Genomic DNA, 17503 nt, shown 5'->3' on the forward strand with positions numbered 1-17503 from the left:
GGCTTGGGACCAGCACAAAGAAATGCACTGGCTTGTGCATACCCAGTGGCTGGGTTCACCAATACCTGAATAGTTTACTAGCATCTCCCAGCCATATGCAAAGTTTTGGAAGACTGTTTGGCTTTGTTGAAGTCTATTAACCCCTGGATGTTCCATGCAGTGGTGGGCGTGGCCTGCATGACTGACAAGCCAGAAGCCGGTGATACGATATGCTAATGGGGCATGATTGACACAGCATGCAGATTTGCTGGTGACATCATGCATAGATTTCTTTGTGATTAGCGTATTTCAGGGATTAATGAAAAGATAATAGCATAACAACCTTTGATAAGTCATTTTTTGCTTTTAACGTGGGTTTCGACACAGCTTTTCTCTGAATAATCTCAAGTCCAGTTGCATCTTTACGGAGGTGTTATATTCAGAACTTCACAAAGTTTTGTGAATAATTTCTCTTAATTGTTTGTAAATGTCTTATAGGTTCATAGGTTGGTACTAGGCTATCGGCCCTAGGGCCTATACAAGACTAGCCATAACAATTCCCTGGATATTTCTTCCCACAATATTTACTTCCCTGGACCCCTGTCTAGTAGGGCGACTGACCTGATCCCCAGGGTGAATTTCCTATCTCCCATCCAATCATCAAGGTTCCTTTTGAAGAGGGCCAAGGAGGAGCTCTGCTTGACATGTATGGGCAGTCTATTCCAGAGTATGGGGAGTCTCTGGGTCAGGAACCTATCCCTCCAGCATGTTTTGTTCATTGTGATGACAAGGTTTAGATCCCTGGAGCATGTGTCTCTGAGGGATTGGGATTTCTTTAAGTGGAGCATGTCCAACAGCTCAGGGTTTGACATGGCCTTGTATGTTAAGCAGAGATCGCCTCTGAGTAGACGATATGCCACAGAGTATAGCTGGAGTTTTTTTATTTCCATTTGTTTTAACAGGATACTCAGCTTCTTTTTCTTAAGAGGCCTGTGCTGGCGACAGAATCTCCTCCACATTTTATTTTAAATGAAGTGAAAAAAGAAGAATAAATAAGCTTGAAGTTGAAAAAAGTGTTTACATTAGCAGCCTCATGATAGTAACCCAGTCAACAAAGAATAAACAGTTATTAAGTAATTTGTTTTTTTTTAACCTATGAGTGATGAGATGTGTAGCAGGAGAGTTTGGGCTGCGAATACTACATATTTTGTATATGTCAAATTTTAAGTTATGATCAGTGGTAACTACAATCAGTTTTGTGCTACATAGTTTTTCAACTGAAACATTATTTTAAGAAGCTACCTTTTAAATGCTTCTGTTTTTTACGAAGTATCACAGCTGAAGAGAATCAGTTTTATTTTAATGGCATTATATATGAGCTGTGATTCTGTTAACTGTCTTTCTGGTCCATTGAATGGTTGTTCTATTGTTTGGATTTTCTTGTAACGTGTTTTCTACTGTATATTTGGGCTTAGTGCACATTTTGTGCAAACTTGCCATAAAGGTAAACGTTCAAATGATTACTGCTGCAGCTAACTGCAGCTGTATGGGCTAGATCCAGCACAGAGTATAACATTTAACAGCTAGACAATTTACAAAGTTAAAAGGCAGTTTATGCATCTGGTAGCTAAAAAATGAACTGTTTTACTAGGGTGCTGTAACTGCTTAAATCTGTTCACTTCATGGATTTACTCTTTGATTACTTCATTACTTAATTAAAGTTGTTTACGTTTCATGGTAAGTGATCTCGCAGTGATCCTTAGGCAGGGTTTGGGTGGGGCTTGCTACTGCACATCCGGGGGGGGGGGGGTTAATACACTTTTATTTATTTTATTTTTATTTTACATTTGTTAACCGGGCTAGTCTAACTGGATATATTTCCATTTTCAGTAGAGGCCCGGGGAGAAAAGCTCCAGTGAAACAAAAATAAAAATTTAAACATTTAAAAATTAAAAAATTTAAAAAAAATTAAAAAACATTTGAAAATTAAAAAAACATTTAAAAAAAATTAAAAAATAATTAAAAAACAGTTAAAAATTAAAAATCAATATTAATACATAATAAATGAATGGATTTCAATAGAAGATTATTCAAAAAGCAGGAAGTAATTAGAATACAATAAATTACAGCAGTATTACTAGAGTAATGTAGGCATTTACAATAGTAGAGGTGACAATATGTATAGGATAATTCAATATGCAGTGAGATACATGTAGACTATCAGCATATTAACAGGATAGAGATTTTCAGAGCATTAAGCAGGATAGATTACATCAGTATGTTGAATTCTGTAAACCAGTTACAGTCCTACCGCAAAGAATGTGAAATAGGTAGAGGTTCAAGAGAAGAAATATTTGTAGTGAAGGAGAAGGTTAATCAGGGTTGCTACAGGGGCATAGCCAGTTTGATTTGAGGTATCTTTTGAGGTTTTGTTTAAAGAGAGGCAGTGAAGAAAATAAAGTTAGGTCATTAGGTAGTAAGTTCCAGTTTTTTCCCACAGAGTTGAAAAACAGTGAAACTCCAGCCATGTTGTAAGACTTGCTTATGCTAGCAAGAAGTTTGCTGGAAGAGCGAAGAGAATTTAGATTTTTGTATGGGATTATGAGATTGGAAAGTATAGGGGTGCTGTTAGGTTTATAAAATATCTTGTGGGCAATGGTGAGTTGGGAGAGTTTTAATTGGTTTTGAAATTCAAGCCAGCCTAGCTGCGTTAGATTCAGACAATGGTGAGTTCTAAAAGGATTTCCGGAGGCAAATCTGGCAATGTTATTATAGGAATTAGCTAGTTTGATGAGATTATTTTTCTTTAGATTAGTATATATTGGTGAGGCATACAGAAGAGTTGAAATTAAATGGGAGTGTGCAATCTTAGTTCTGGCTATTGGTGTTAGGAAAGGTTTAATTCTATATAAGGAGCCTATTTTTCTATTGACAGTTTTGATGGTGTTATTTATGTGGCTGTCAAATGTAAGGTTATTGTCAATAGTAATTCCTAGCAATTTAGTGGTAGAATCGGAAATATACTTGTGCCATTATTGGAGATGACAGAGAATTCTATGGGGAGGATTTGCTGGTGGGTGTGAAGAGAAGGAGTTTAGTTTTTGGCATTGAGCAGGAGGCAACGTTTAATGAACCATGTTTCAACTATGTTGAAAACATTCTGAGTAAGAGAATGTAGATCATTTGGGGAGTTTGCTGAGCATATTAGTGTAGAATCATCTGCATATTGAATGCAGGTGGCTTGTGGAATGGCTACATGGAGGTCGTTGATAAACAGTGAGAAAAGAAGTGGACCTAGAATAGAGCCCTGAGGGACACCGAGTGTGACAGGTAGAAGGGATGATATATTATTTTCCCAAAGAACTGCCTGTTGCCTATTGGTAAGATAAGACTTGAACCATTGAATTGCCAGGCAGTCAAGGGAAAGGGTTTCAAGAATGTTGATAAGAAGGGTATGGTTTACCATGTCAAATGCTTTTGACAGGTCAATAAAGAGTGCAGAAGAGAGGATGTTGTTATTACGATTTCTATTAATGGCATCTGTAAAGGATAATAGGGCAGTTGTGGTGCTATGGGATGGCCTAAAGCCATGCTGACAGTTTGCTATGATGTTGTGTTGAGATAAATGGTTTAAAAGTTGTTGGTGAATGCATTTTTCCATAATCTTTGCTAGGGGTGATAACAGAGCTATTGGCCGGTAGTTGGAATAATCATTAGAGGTACCCCTTTGTGTAGGGGATAATATGGGAGATTTTCCAGACGTCTGGAACTATTCCTTCTTTAATGGTTCTATTTATGAGGATGGAAATGGGATAAGAAATTACTTTGGCTGCTTCTTGCAGGTATTCTCATGGTAGCTGGTCAGCAGAAGGAGTACAAGGTTTAAGTTTTTGGATGTATTTATAGATGAGAGTGGTTGCGATGGGTTTCAGATGGAATGTTGGAAGAGTGCCAGGTATGGTGGAGGGGAAGCTTGAGTTGTCAGGACTAGTTGACTGGCTAGTGATTGTATGGTCTCTGTGAAGAAGGTATTGAAGGTATTGGCAGTTTGGTGGGGGTGTTTTGTTCGGCCTGGGATGGGGTAGGTGTACGTGAGTGGCCTGGGTTTAGGAGTTTATTTAAACTAGACCAGAACATTTGGGGATTGTTTTGGTGATTTTGCTGTAACTTATAGTAGTAGTTCTTTTTGTCTGTAAGTATTGCCTTTTTAGTAATATTTCTTAAATGCTTAAATGTTTGTTCATTTGAGATAGTTTTGTTAGCTCTCCATTTAGCCCAAGCCTTGTTCCTAAGTAACATTTTTTCATTTCACATTTTTACACTTCAACAAAGCCAACTGTTCACCCACCCAATACATCTAATATAGTGTTATGATAGCTATATATATAATTATCTATGAACCTGCTTTATACCCCACCTCTTAACTACAATATTAACATTTTCTGCCCTACCTAGTGCCTTCCCTTACCTCCATTTCTTTGAATTTCTAAGCACTAATCACATAATCCATTATCTATTTGACAGACACACTAATACACCTCCTCAAATGCTCAACGTTCAACATCTGTAATGCATAAGTATCTCATATAATACATTAGACACATTAGACAATGATTACTCATTACTATTCAAAAATGAGTCTGCTGATCAGACAGCCCAACCAGTGTACCCATTGTAAATTGAGCACATACCAAGAAAAAAAAAGTCCAGCTGCTGAAGTACCATTGAGTGGCCAGACATTCTATTGGTATATGCTAAGGGACAGAGCAAAATATGAGGAAAAATCAGGTACATTCTGCAGAACTAAACAATCAGAAATGTACCAGATTTTCCTTGTGTTTCTGCACTGTCCCATGGAAAATCTCAGTAGTTAAAAAAAATACAAAAAACAGCAATGGAGATTCTTCCCTCTCTGTTAGTTCTCCTGTACAGTGCAAGCATGGTAACATAAGTCCCATATGCATGTGGAGTAAATCAGTAAACAAGGAAAAACACAGAAGAACACTACAGCGCCATTATAAAAAAGACATCATTTAAGAAAAGTTATCAATTTCTTTCATAAACAATGTCATTGTAAAATAGCAATAATCCACTCCTCGGTGTGGGTATATCAGGATTTACCTATAGTTGGCTTTGTTTGTTCTTTTCACTGATCAAACTACACCAGGTCTGGACAAATCTTGATATACCCACACCCAGTCGTAGATTATTGCTTAAATAGTTACCTTTATTTCATATGAATGCAATCTAATTAGCAAATGAATATGCAGTTGATGTTGTATTATTACTTAATGTTTGTTCATGCATACTGCGTTTACACAGATTAAAAGTTTGTTATATGTTGGAGCCTTTCTCCCCCGGCCTCCGCTGAAAGTTTTTTTTAACTAAACCCAGTAAGACAAACCCAGTAAACAAAAGCAAAATAAATAAAAAAAAACTTTTTCTGTATACAATATGGTCCTTTACATTCCATGATGGTATGGACAGAGTAGACAAAATGATAGAAAGTGATTACTCCCACCCGTTATACCTGACAACTCTTTTGAATGCGCATTTCGAACTTTTGGCTACATGTTCATACTATTTGGCAGCCTGATCGTTTGTGCAGTTGCTTCTTCCCACCTTCATTTGAACATATGTCACATTTTTTACAATTGTAACCTTTTTTTTATTGCCAATATTTAAAATACGTTCCTAATTAGTTTGGCTTTCTTCCTCAAATTTTAGTGAAGAGGTAGGGAGCTATGCGAACCCCATTAACCATTTCAAATTTAAGGAACTCTACCCAGCGTCTTATAAGCACTAAACTAGGGTTTAGGTTTGACAACACTGACAGGTAAAGTCGAGAAACTGTCACGAGTTACTTTAGACAGTACACAAGCGTCGATTTGTTTATGTAGTCACTGGGCTGGCTATGGGGGCGCTCTGCGGTTTTTGCTATTCCGTACGCAAGCGCGCTATAGTTTCTAGGTTTGTTTGTGATTTTTGTTGAAGATGGCGGCGTCGTCATTAGAGCAAAAGCTTTCGCGGCTGGAGGCTAAGCTGAAGCAAGAGAACCGTGAAGCTCGGCGCCGGATTGATCTCAACTTGGAGATTGGGTCGCAGAGAGCAAGACCTAGTAAGAAAAGTGCTTATGTAACGACCCATTGGGGCCAAGATTATTTTTTCCATTGCTCCCGGTCCCTCCTCCCCTAAGAGCGACAGACTTCTCCCCGGGCCGTTCTGGAGTAGGGCCGGGCCGCGGGTGTTAAGCGCCTCTGCTCTCATTAACCCTGGGTCTCAAATGGTTCTTTGGGAGTAACGATCGTCCTTTAGTAGGAAACTGCATGGGAACATTACTGATTTCGTTGTGATAATTTAGTGTGAATTTAGCTTTACCTTGGTTAATTCTTAAGCACCGAAACCTTTTATTTGATAGCGCACAGTTCTGCTTAAGAAGCTGGTACTATATTGGCATATAACAGCGTGCCGTTGGTTTGAGCTGTTGTGATTTAGTGTGGCCCTTGTCTTGCACTGCGGAGGTTTCAGTTTTTTTATATTCTCAGTTGCGAGGGGGTTTGATAAGCTAACGTGAACTCTGGATTCTTTCTGTTTTAACCTATCTGGTAGAAACTCAGTATAATTGTCAGTTAAACTGCATTCGGGGTTGTGCATTTAGGGTGAAGCTAATGCAATTATTTTATTCTAAATGTATGAACAAAATAGTGTTTGATTATGCTTAATCAGTGAGCACTGCTTATCATTTTATGGGAAATGCATTTAATTCGTGGATACTGAGATGTGGAGTGGTTACAAGTTTTCGAATTGATAGGTATGGTTGCAAGTTTTCGAATTGACAGGTGTGGTGACAGTTTCCTGCTCCGAGCTTGAGAGCAGTGAAATTGCCAATTGGGGGGCTACTTATTTTTCTTTATAATTTTTAGAAGATGCGGTGAATGACACTTGCCTGTTGTCTTTTCTCGGTGAATATTGCCACTGATGTTTTGTGGCCGGAGGCTGAAAGATCAGAAACCTTTAAAGTAAGGTGTGCTGAAATTGGCTGGCAACGTATTCATGTGCATTGAAGGAACTGGATCTTTTTTGGTGGTGTTCCGGTCCAGAAAACCATATAGGTAAAACTTCTGAAAAAGTTGAACTTCGCTTCAGAACAGGCGGAGAAACTTTGAAAGTCATTTTGAAGTCTTCCCATAAAGCACCTGTGTACTGTAGACATAACATTTCCAAGTATGTAAGGAAATAGATAAGACTTCAAAATGGTTTGTTTTTGCTCTCTATGTACTTCTAATAGTAAAAACTGCAAGAAAACCCTGAGCCAGTAGGATCTTTCAAGTTTTGATGGTGGGTAGGATTTGGGCTGGTAAGTTGTGAAACTTGTCTGGCAAAGTTTGTTTTAGTAAACTTGTGCCTACAGTTGTTTTAAAAGGTTTAAAGCTGAGTGACAATGAAATGTATACCTACTGTTGAATGGTAATGGGATTGGCTTGTGTGTTAGAGGTGGATTCCCCTTTTTTATAGGGGGAAATGAAATATGCAGCACTTTGGATTTGTTAAAAATATAGAGTGATGTTTAGTGGCCTTGTATTGTGGTGTAGAAGTTTCAGCTGACGTAGGTGTCAGTTTTGCAAGTACTAGAAAAGCATTGATGTATTGTCATTTTCTCTCTCTCATTTATGCAGATTGCCAATTTTCCTTTTTTGTTGTATTGTCTGATATTTTGTAACAGTGTCTAGTGAAAATTTTATGATCTTCTCTTGTCATGTTTGTTTTGCTGGACACTGGCTGCTACAACAGAAGGTAGCAAGCCATGTGTCCATATTGAGGTACATAACTCGTTTTGATCCTCCAGCAAGCCATGTGTCCATATTGAGGCACGTAACTCGTTTTGATCCTCCAGCCATTTGTATTGCAGAGGAAGTGCAGTGTTCTTTCACTGACCTGATGCATTTCAAACTACATGTTTGTGATATATGTGATGTTTTTCTGTCACCAATTATGGTAAACACTGGTGCCATTGATCGCTTTTTTTTTTTGAGTTCCAGTATGGGTGTAATTTTTGCTCCTTTGTCACCTGTTTTGGTCAAACAGGCATAGGCGCAACTTTTCCTTCAAAGTGGTTGCATTGGTAATGATTATAAAAATGTAGGTTTATTTAAATATTAATTGCACACCTTCAATAATTTAACATTACCTTAGTCTTGGCATTTTATAGTTAATGCAAAAACTTGAGTTATTGATACAAAAGGAAACTCTGTGCACCTTGGGTGGTGTGTAAAGCTTTTAAAGACTATTAAAACTCATTTGCAAACAGAGGTGATTCTCAATTCACCATTTCTTTATAATGAATGGAAGCTAAAACAAGTAGGTGTGTTTGGTGATGTGGCAGTTTGCAAATTTGTGGTTGTGTGAGAAAAATCCACATTCTGATATAACTGGAAAGGAGTTTGTTAGAATTTGAGTTGACTGTAGCATCATGAATGATGGAGCATAAGTGTCTTTATCTGTTGTGGTAATGTTACTTTTTTGTCTCCTTGACCATGCATGTTGCTGTTTTGAATTATTGTTTGTATGCATTCATACATACATACATGAAAACACATGCTTAATTATTTTTGTGTATGTTTGCTTACGTTGTGAAAAGCTTTCTGTGTTATGCGGTGCTGGTTGCATTTAGGAATGTGAGCTGATTTGCTTATACGTGATGTTTGGTTTGAATGTTGAGAATCCCAAGTCCCTAAACAATAGAATATAAATGAAGAACTGTTTTAATGGTCATTAAATGACCAACTTGCATACTTCAAAGTTTTAACTGCTTTGTCCACCTGTGTTCAGGCTCATTTTCGCTACAGACTTTGACACTAAGTGAGTTGATAAAGGTTGCAGAGTAGGCAAATGGTTGGAAAACCAATGTAATCTTAACTTGGGACTGCAGGATTAAGTGTGAAAGCAACTTGTACATTTAATACTCTGCTCAAAACTGCTAAACTAAATTTAACAAATGGGTTACGGTTCAGTAGTTGATTTTAGTTTGTTTTATTTCATTTTTAACTGAGCACCTGTGTTAAGTATAGAGAGTACTGTGGGAGCAGTGGCTGGTTGTCACTTTTCCAGAGTTTTGAAAGTAAAGATGAGGATTTTAACCTTTTGACTGCAGGGTGAAGTCCTCTATTAGCAGCTGGTAGCTTTAATTCTCTTTTAACTGGTAGGATAAATAAATCTTGCTAAGTTTTTGAGATTTGATTTCACTTCATATTTAGTTTTGAATGCGTCGTCTATCTGTTATATTGTAGTGTAGTGTTTATCTGTTTCCTTAAGTACCTGTTTTCTTCCAATGGTAGTTCTAGGCTTGCTGTAGTGAAACAGATGTGATTGCTTTTAGGTTATTTTTAACTTTAATAAGATTTTCTTGAGATTTAATTTCACCCCATTTTCAGTTGTGTGTGTGTGTGTGTGTGTGTGTTGTATTGTTTGTTTATATTGTAGTGTTTATTATCTCTTAAGTATTGCTGTTATTCCCACAGTCTTGACAGTTGTGAAGCAGATGATGTGATTGCTTGCAAATTAAGTAATGATCTATTGTAATGAGATGAAGTAATTTTGCTAGTTTATAAAGATGCCATTGTCTGTATTGCATGATTCTGTGCAATTTTGTGGCCCCTTTCCACACTGTGCATTTGTGTTTTTCCTACTTTTTTTCCTCGTAAAATTGAGGCCTTCATATTTATAGCTGAAAGGGATTTTTTTATTTTTGTTTGTATCCTCCTTGAATTTGGCCCACAACATGCAATGCTGGTGTTCATGCACAAAGCGTGAGTGCTTTTCTGTGTCCTGTGGTGTTTACAGCTTACTTGAAAAGCCCCATTTCATTAATTACTATTAGGACCTCGGTTCTGTCTTCAGAACTGATACGGCCGTTTCCAAGCTCGCGCCAGCCAAAAACTCTCAGCTAAGACCTACCCATAATGCCCCTCTCCTAGTTACTCCAGATCTAGTTTGCCACGTTCCTAGTCAGACGTGCTAGCCATCTCTCTTAAAGCTAAGTAGAAAATTGTCATTTTTAAGATAGTTTTCTCTCCAAAATATTTTAGTCAGTTTAGCCTTTTCTCATTGATGCCTATAATGGAATTCTACTCCCTACCCTTTACCTTGGTAATTTAATTTCTACCATTATTGGTACTCTTACTCTCTCCTACATTTGACAGGCCCTTCTTTACCACTTGTGGTATTTTTTAAATACCATAGTTGGTATTCTCTTCCCTTTTTCTTTCCCTTATTTTATTTTTTTGTATAGGATAGCCTTGTTGCCTTACTATGTCAGACAAAGCTAAGTTGCGGTTTAAACAGAGTGACAAGTGTGGACGTAAGATGCCTAACTCGGATACACATGCTCGTTATGTCTATTGTTTGGGTGTGGATCATATTAAAGCTGACTTTTGTGTTAGTTTTAGTAATTGTACACTAGCAGAATGTAAAAATAAGCTTATTTTAAAAGGTTAAATCAAGACACCTTCAGTTGGAGGTCTCACCTCCTCCGAAGACCAAAAAACATAAAGAAAAATGGAGTCACTCTGTTCCTGCATCTCCATCAGTTATGGAACTGAGTCGGCTCCGTGCTTCGCTGGCACCCTCGGCGCAGACCTCTTCGGTACCAAGCTCTATCTTCTCCCTCGGTGCCGTCCATGATATTCATCCCATTTCGGTTCCGACATTGGCTCCTATGACTGTACCTGCTTCGGCACCATCCCCGGCCATGGTGCCGACAGTTTCTTTAGCTCCATCGGCTCCAAAACTGTATCATCTGCCAAGGACAAGATACTCTTCAACTTACAACCCTTTTTTGGGGCAAAGGTTTAGCCCCATTCTAGAAAGACCTGATTCTCCTTCAGCCTCCTTTAGATCCACTAGGTGTTTTTCTGAATTAGATTTAGTGCGGGTTGTGGACCAGCTTCTAGCAGCTAGGGGATTGCCCATTCCAGCTAGACCTTCCGTCCCTCTTTGCTTGGAATCTTTTACTACATCTTCTCCTGTTTATCCTCCTCTGGCCTCTACCCAGATCCTGGAGATCTCGGTACCGATGTCTACTCCGGTGCATACTGTCTCGGCTCCGACAGCAGTTTTTCCCCTGGTGGCACCGACCACCCTTGCTGCATCGGCTCCGGTGGAGCCGATGCTCTCTCGGAGCAGTGCTTGGACTGTCCGTACCTTGGTACCTAGCCCGGCGCCTATTTTCCTGCTTGTGCCGTCTATGTCCACAGCTACGATGGCTTCCAATTCTCTGAGCCCCTCACCTGGGGGTGGGCTCCTCAGGGAGAGGTGTGACCCCAGTTCCGAGGTTGTCCTTCCTGGTTCCAGGCTCTCATCCCTCTTCGGGCGGGCCTGCTGTCCAGGTGATGGAGAGGTCCTTGACTCCGCAGGCTCGCAGTCCGCACCAATGACATTGTGATGAGGGGAAAGGGTCCCCACGGTCTCCCACAGACGACGTCTCATTCGGAGACATTCTGGAAGTCCTCCTAACCCTTCTGAGGAATCTGTGTTCTTGCAGGCCTTCCGTGCCCAGCCTTTTACTTCCTGGATGACCCCACCGGCAGATGACCTTGTTAAGCTCATTGTGCAGTGTGCCTGGAAGGCCCCGGACAACGTCGAACCTGTCCCCCGGAGGCCAGACAAAATTTTATCTATACCTGAAGATCAGCCCCACTGGTCCAAGCAGTTGACAGTTGAGTCTTTGGTCATGGCGGCGGCCACCAGGAGGGAACTGGCAGAAGATAGTTCCACTGTCCATCCTCTGAACTGGGAGTCCCGGACCATGGACAGACTAGGGAAGCAGACCTGTGCTTCAGCAACCTTCGCCATTCAGTCACTAAACTATCTGGCATACTTTACTCACCTCCAAAGAGACCTAATTTCCGAAATGTCTTCCTCTTTGGAGGTACTGCCTGATGAGGTGTGTGACACTGTCGCCTCACAGCTAGTTACCCTTGAATCCGTTTCTAACTCCTTGATGCATTTGATATCTTACACCACCAAGGGGCAGCTTGAGCTGCTGCGTCAGGCATTGTCCTGAGACATAATGCTTGGATGTGGTTGTGTGACTTCGCAGATCCCTTTTAAATCTGCCTTCGTCAATGTACCCGTTGACGAATCTGCACTTTTTGGACCCAAAGTAAGAGACGCACTTGCATGTAGTGAGAAAGACGGAAAGACCTTGTCTGCTGTGGGCATACAGTTTTCCAACCCCCAGAGGTCCTACTCCAGGAACCAGAAGGGAGGAAAAATGTGGTTCAAGAAATCCCAAGGATCTTTTCGTGACACTCGTGAACAATCCCCCCAGGGCAGAGTGGGCAACTCGTATGGAAGATGCCCCTTTTGGGTTAGAGGGGTCTGCATAACCAGGGCGCTAGAGATTCTTTCTCTGGCAGACCCTACCAGCACTCCTGAGCAGCGGCCCGATTGCTTTCCTCTGGAAGCACTCGGGGGTCATTTTTCTCTGCACTTACCAGCCTGGCATCTTATTACTACTGATGTTTGGGTGCAGAGAGTAATATCCAGAAGCTAACAAATACCATTTGATTTAATTCTCAGACCCGTCCAAAGAATCCCCCATGTATCGCCCAATTGGAGGGAATTGGCAGCCTTAGACATAGAAAAGCTGCTAAGAAAAAGAGTCATCCAACCAGTCCCACCAGACCAGACGGGATCCGGGTTTTACTCTAGGTTCTTTTTAATGCCAAAAAAGACAGGGGACTGGAGATCAATCCTGGATCTCACCCTATTGAACAAATTTATCAAACAACAAAAATTCTGGATGATCACGGTACTGTCCATTCTTTCCTTCCTAGGGAGAGACAACTCTATGTACTCTATAGACCTCCAGGACACATACTACCACATAAAGATGGATCACCGCTCCTGGAGATTTCTCCGCTTCCGGCTGGGAGACGGTCACTACCAGTTCAGGGCACTGCCATTCGGTCTCTTGACAGCCCCCCCCCCCCGAGTATTCACCAAATGTATGGCAGTTGTGGTAGCTCCTTTTCGACACTAAGGATTCCAGGTGATTCCGTATCTAGACGATCGGCTCCGTACCGCTCCGACCAGGAATCTCCTAGTCCGCAGCTTCTCTTACACTCAAGGTCTCTCTTTCCACTTGGGGATTACAGTCAACAAGGGCAAATCTCAAATGTCCCCAACGAAGACACTGGAATTTATTGGAGATGTCTTTGACACAACATCGTGTCAAGCTTCTCTTTCTCCCTCACAGGCTTTCGAAAATAAGACACCAAATCCAAGACCTTCCTCCTCAGACCTATGTATCAGCATGTCTTGTACTGCAACTCTTAGGCTCCATGGTGGCTGTCATTACGTTTGTACCACTGGCGAGGCTGTACATGAGAATCCTGCAGTTGGCTCCTTTCCGCACAATGGTTGTTTCTAACTCACCCACTCCACCACATGATACGTCTTACAAGGAGGAAATGCTGTGGTGGATGAAGCCACAAACGAATCTTTGGTGTCGACCGTTCTGTCTTTCCCAGGTCACGGTGACCACGGACACTTCTCTATTAGGGTGGGGGGGCATTTCCTAGGAAAGACGGTCCAAGGTATCCGGTCTCCCATGCAGGCCAATTTGCACATAAATGTCCTGGAACTGATGGCAGTTCTCTTAGCATTGCAAGCGTTCCATTTATCCCTACCCTCTGGGACCATTGCAGTTCAGTCGGGTAACATGTTAGTCGTCTGGTATATCAACAAGCAAGGCGGAACCAGGTCTTACCCCCTGTGTCAGGAAGCCATGAGGATTTGGCACTGGGCGGTAGCTTCCAACCGCTTTCTTATAGCAACGCACATTCCCGGGAGTTCCAACCTTATTGCGGACAATCTGAGCAGGAACATCCTGATACCTCACGAGTGGTCCCTCAACCCTGTAACAGCGGATCCAATCTTCCAACGCTGGGGCAAGTGTTGCTGTGATCTGTTTGCTTCCCCCCTAAACTACAAATGCAGAAGCTAGTTTGCCTTGATTTCCCCCCCCTCAGGGGGAGCCCCTGAGGGATGCTCTAACGCACAATTGGCCCCTGGGTCTTCTGTATGCCTTCCCCCATTTTCACTTATTCCAAAATTTCTCCAGAAAGCTCAGAGGTTGAGAAGCAAAGTGATCCTCATTGCCCCCTACTGACCCCGTCAAGTCTGGTTCCCATTTCTATGGTCTCCTCTGATTCACAGCTCGTGGATCCTGGATCATTCCCAAGACCTGTTATCTCATCCTCAGAGACTGATTCATTCGAACCTCCATAGTCTCAAGCTCGTAGCTTGGTTCCTCCACTTCCAATGATTTCCAGGCTGTCTGACTTCCCATCTCCTGTTCGTGAAATTCTTCTGGCTTCACACAAACCTTTCACCAGGAAAGTTTCATTCTGGTAAATATTCTCTATTTGGGCCAAAGATCAGAACTTAGACCATTTTTCTATGCCTATTCAAAAGATCCTACAATACCTGACTACTCTGTTACATGCAGGCGCCTCAGCATTGACGATCACTGTACATTTACCAGCTATCGCCAGTTTTCATAATGGACTTGATAATTCTTCGATTATGTCACACCGCCTATGCAAGACATTTTTGAAAGGAGTATTGCATGTTATACCTCCGGTCAAGCCTCCCTTTGAACCCTGGGACTTGACTTTGGTGCTTCAATCTCTCACAGGTCCTCCTTTCGAGCCCTTTGATTCATGTGATTTAAAATTTTTGTCATGGAAAACCTTACTTCTAGTAGCACTTACCTCGGCGAGAAGAGTGTCTGAGCTGCAGGCCTTGAGTGTTGAGACCTTACTTGACCCTCCACACGGATAGGGTGTCCCTTCTTTCTTGCCCAAGGTCATTTCTGGATTTTCCATTCATTGTTTTTTGGAAAAGACTAAATCTTTCAGGAAAACGGATAAATTGTTTGTGGTCTTTGCAGGACCCAGTTTGGGTCAACCTGTTTCCAAAGTGACTTTATCCTCCTGGCTTAGAAACGTCCTTACCTTTATCTACCAACGGAATAAGCTATCCTTACCTTCCATAATAAAGGCTCATTCTACCAGATCTATGGCTACTTCTGTAGCATTTCATTCCAGAGCCTCTATGGATGATATCTGCTCAGCAGCCACTTGGGCAAGACCTCATACCTTTATCTCTCATTACAAATTGGATTTGGCCTCCAGGGAATGAGCATCTTTTGGTTCTATGCTGCTCAGGAATTTCCTTCCTTAGAGCCACCCAGGACTCAAGTAGCTGGGAACTCGGTCCTAATAGTAATTAATGAACAAAGATTTACAACATCAGATAAAGAAGTTATGTCTTACTATAGCATTCCATCTATGTTGTAGATATTTGTTCATTCATTACTTCCAGCCCTCCTTCCCCCTGCCTGGACTCCTGGTGGACTTTAGGAACTCCTGGTTAGGATATTTGCTCAGACAGAGTTTTCTATTACTACGTCTATTATATAGGGGTGGGCAAACTTGATCTGGAGTAACTAGGAGAGGGGCATTATGGGTAGGTTTTAGCTGAGAGTTTTTGGCTGGCGCGAGGTTGGAAACGGCCGTATTGGTTCCGAGGACGGAAGCGAAGTCCTAATAGTAATGAATGAACACAGATGGAACGTTATGGTAAGACGCAACTTTTTTGTTCTTGTTGTGGGGCGTTCTTCCTAGTGAAAGTCAGATTAAGCTAGCAAAGTTTTTTTTTTTTTTTTCCTCTCTCTCCTCACAAGATAGGTGAGCCAGCATAAGATGATACCGTTATTCTTTGTGGTCCATCACACTGTTCCCCTAGATGAGTCTAGGTCACTTATGAAGTTGTGGTCAGATCTGGAGTAAAAAACCTAGTAAGTAAATGTGAAAAGTAATGTAGACATACATTACAGAAAGCTGTGTGGCTGAGTTTTTTTTTGTTTTTGTTTGTTTGTTTTTCCCTCCAGCACCCCCCCCCCCCCAAATCCCCAACTGGTGATTTATAATTCCAGGTCACACACACACTCTGTGGAAAATTAAGTTAAAAATGCACTTTTGTTAAGTTGCCTAAAACATCCATGAAAAAGCAGCACTAGACTCTGAAAAAGAAACTTCACAAAACATGTGATGTGACATATTTGACTAACCATAGCATTCCTCCAAAGTCTCCAGCCATGTCCATTTAGTATGTTACTTTTAGTTTGGTGTTTTGCCTCTCTTTCTCTCTTGAGCCTTTGAAAGACACTAGTTTAGTTTAATTGCAAAATAGGGAGAAATGGGCACGTATATTAAGTATCGGGGGCACTTTTTTTCTGCCTGTAATAACCTCTACCTTTGCGTGAACTTGCACACTATATTATTTCTTGTGCAACAAGCAGCTGCTTTTGTGACCTATTTGACTGTTAGTGGCAGCTCCCTCCAGTATTCTTTGACTGTTGCACTTAATATTAAATGGAGTGGGCTGAAATGTGCTGGTACACAGACAATCTCACCTCCACATCTCAACATCTCTCGTAGTGCACCTGCATACTGCAAGTTACTCTTAATTTGACTTTGACTGTATTCTCCCTTTACCAGGAGTGAGAGTTGTCCTTGACACCGTCATTTAGGCAACGGCATCATGGAGGTCCTTTTTATTTCTGCAAGTGACATAACTCATCAAGATTGCTCTGTAACCACCGAGGGGCAAAAGCTCCACTGGGGGCTCGACCAAAAGACTGTGTGCCACAGGCTGCCACACCCTTCCTCAAAGTGAGTTGAGATGGCGCAAGCCATGACACCTCTTTCTTTATTCTGCTACCTCAGTCAGGTTACCAGAGTCTCTAAGCATGGGTCACCTCAGTTGTAGTTAAAGCTGTATGCCTGTGGGAATGGCTCATATGTTGTAGTATTGGAACCACTACCTAAACCTCAGTTGTAGTTAAAGCTGTATGCCAGTGGGACTGGCTCATATGTTGTAGTATTGGAACCACTACCTAAATGTGTTCACACATGAAATGTAATGTTTTGTATAGCATCATGTTATGTAGTCCTATCTCACCGTAATTCTTGCTGGATGGGTTCGGAGCCGATATTTGTCTCCGACTCGGCCTATACTAAAGCTCGAGAGCTTTTTACTGGCTCGAGGCTAGCCCCCATCCCATGGTGCCTCACAGCAATTCCCGGATGTCATTTGCCGTGAAAGTTTCGAGGTTGTGTCTTACTGGCTCTTTGGCTAAGTAGAATGATTTTTTTTTACTTATTTAGTCCTTTTTCTGTCCTATGTATTGTGCGTCTGTTTTTTGAAAGTTTTCAACCCCTATCCCCCGCCCCCCCCAAGGACTGTACAGCCCATTTTAAATTACAGGGCCGTAGTGCCTGTTTAAGTTAGAGGGCCTTTCCTACCTGTGTGTGTGTGACTGTCACCCTGAGTTCTCTTCGAAACCGTCCCTCCCTCTCTGCACCTCGACTCAGCTCGGCTCCCACTTCTGCTTCAGAGCTGTTCCCTCTTGCTAGGAGTCGACCATCCGCCCCCTCGGAGCGGAGGTCTTCTT

At 41.5% G+C, this 17503-nt stretch overlaps 1 protein-coding gene across 2 annotated transcripts in view; it reads left to right on the forward strand.

The window, feature by feature from the left end:
• Positions 1-5922: 5922 nt before the first annotated feature.
• Positions 5923-17503, forward strand: part of MAP2K7 (mitogen-activated protein kinase kinase 7) — a 2576186-nt gene continuing 2564605 nt past the window's right edge. For both annotated transcript variants that reach the window (XM_044084531.1, XM_044084532.1), the window contains exon 1: positions 5923-6097. In XM_044084531.1, the coding sequence (XP_043940466.1) occupies positions 5974-6097 (124 nt within the window). In that variant the 5' untranslated portion in view covers positions 5923-5973. The remainder of the gene's footprint in view (positions 6098-17503) is intronic.

The sequence above is a fragment of the Protopterus annectens genome, chromosome 9.part0 (genome assembly GCF_019279795.1).
Source record: "Protopterus annectens isolate FY-2018-M chromosome 9.part0, PAN1.0, whole genome shotgun sequence".
Lineage (NCBI taxonomy): Eukaryota > Metazoa > Chordata > Ceratodontiformes > Protopteridae > Protopterus > Protopterus annectens.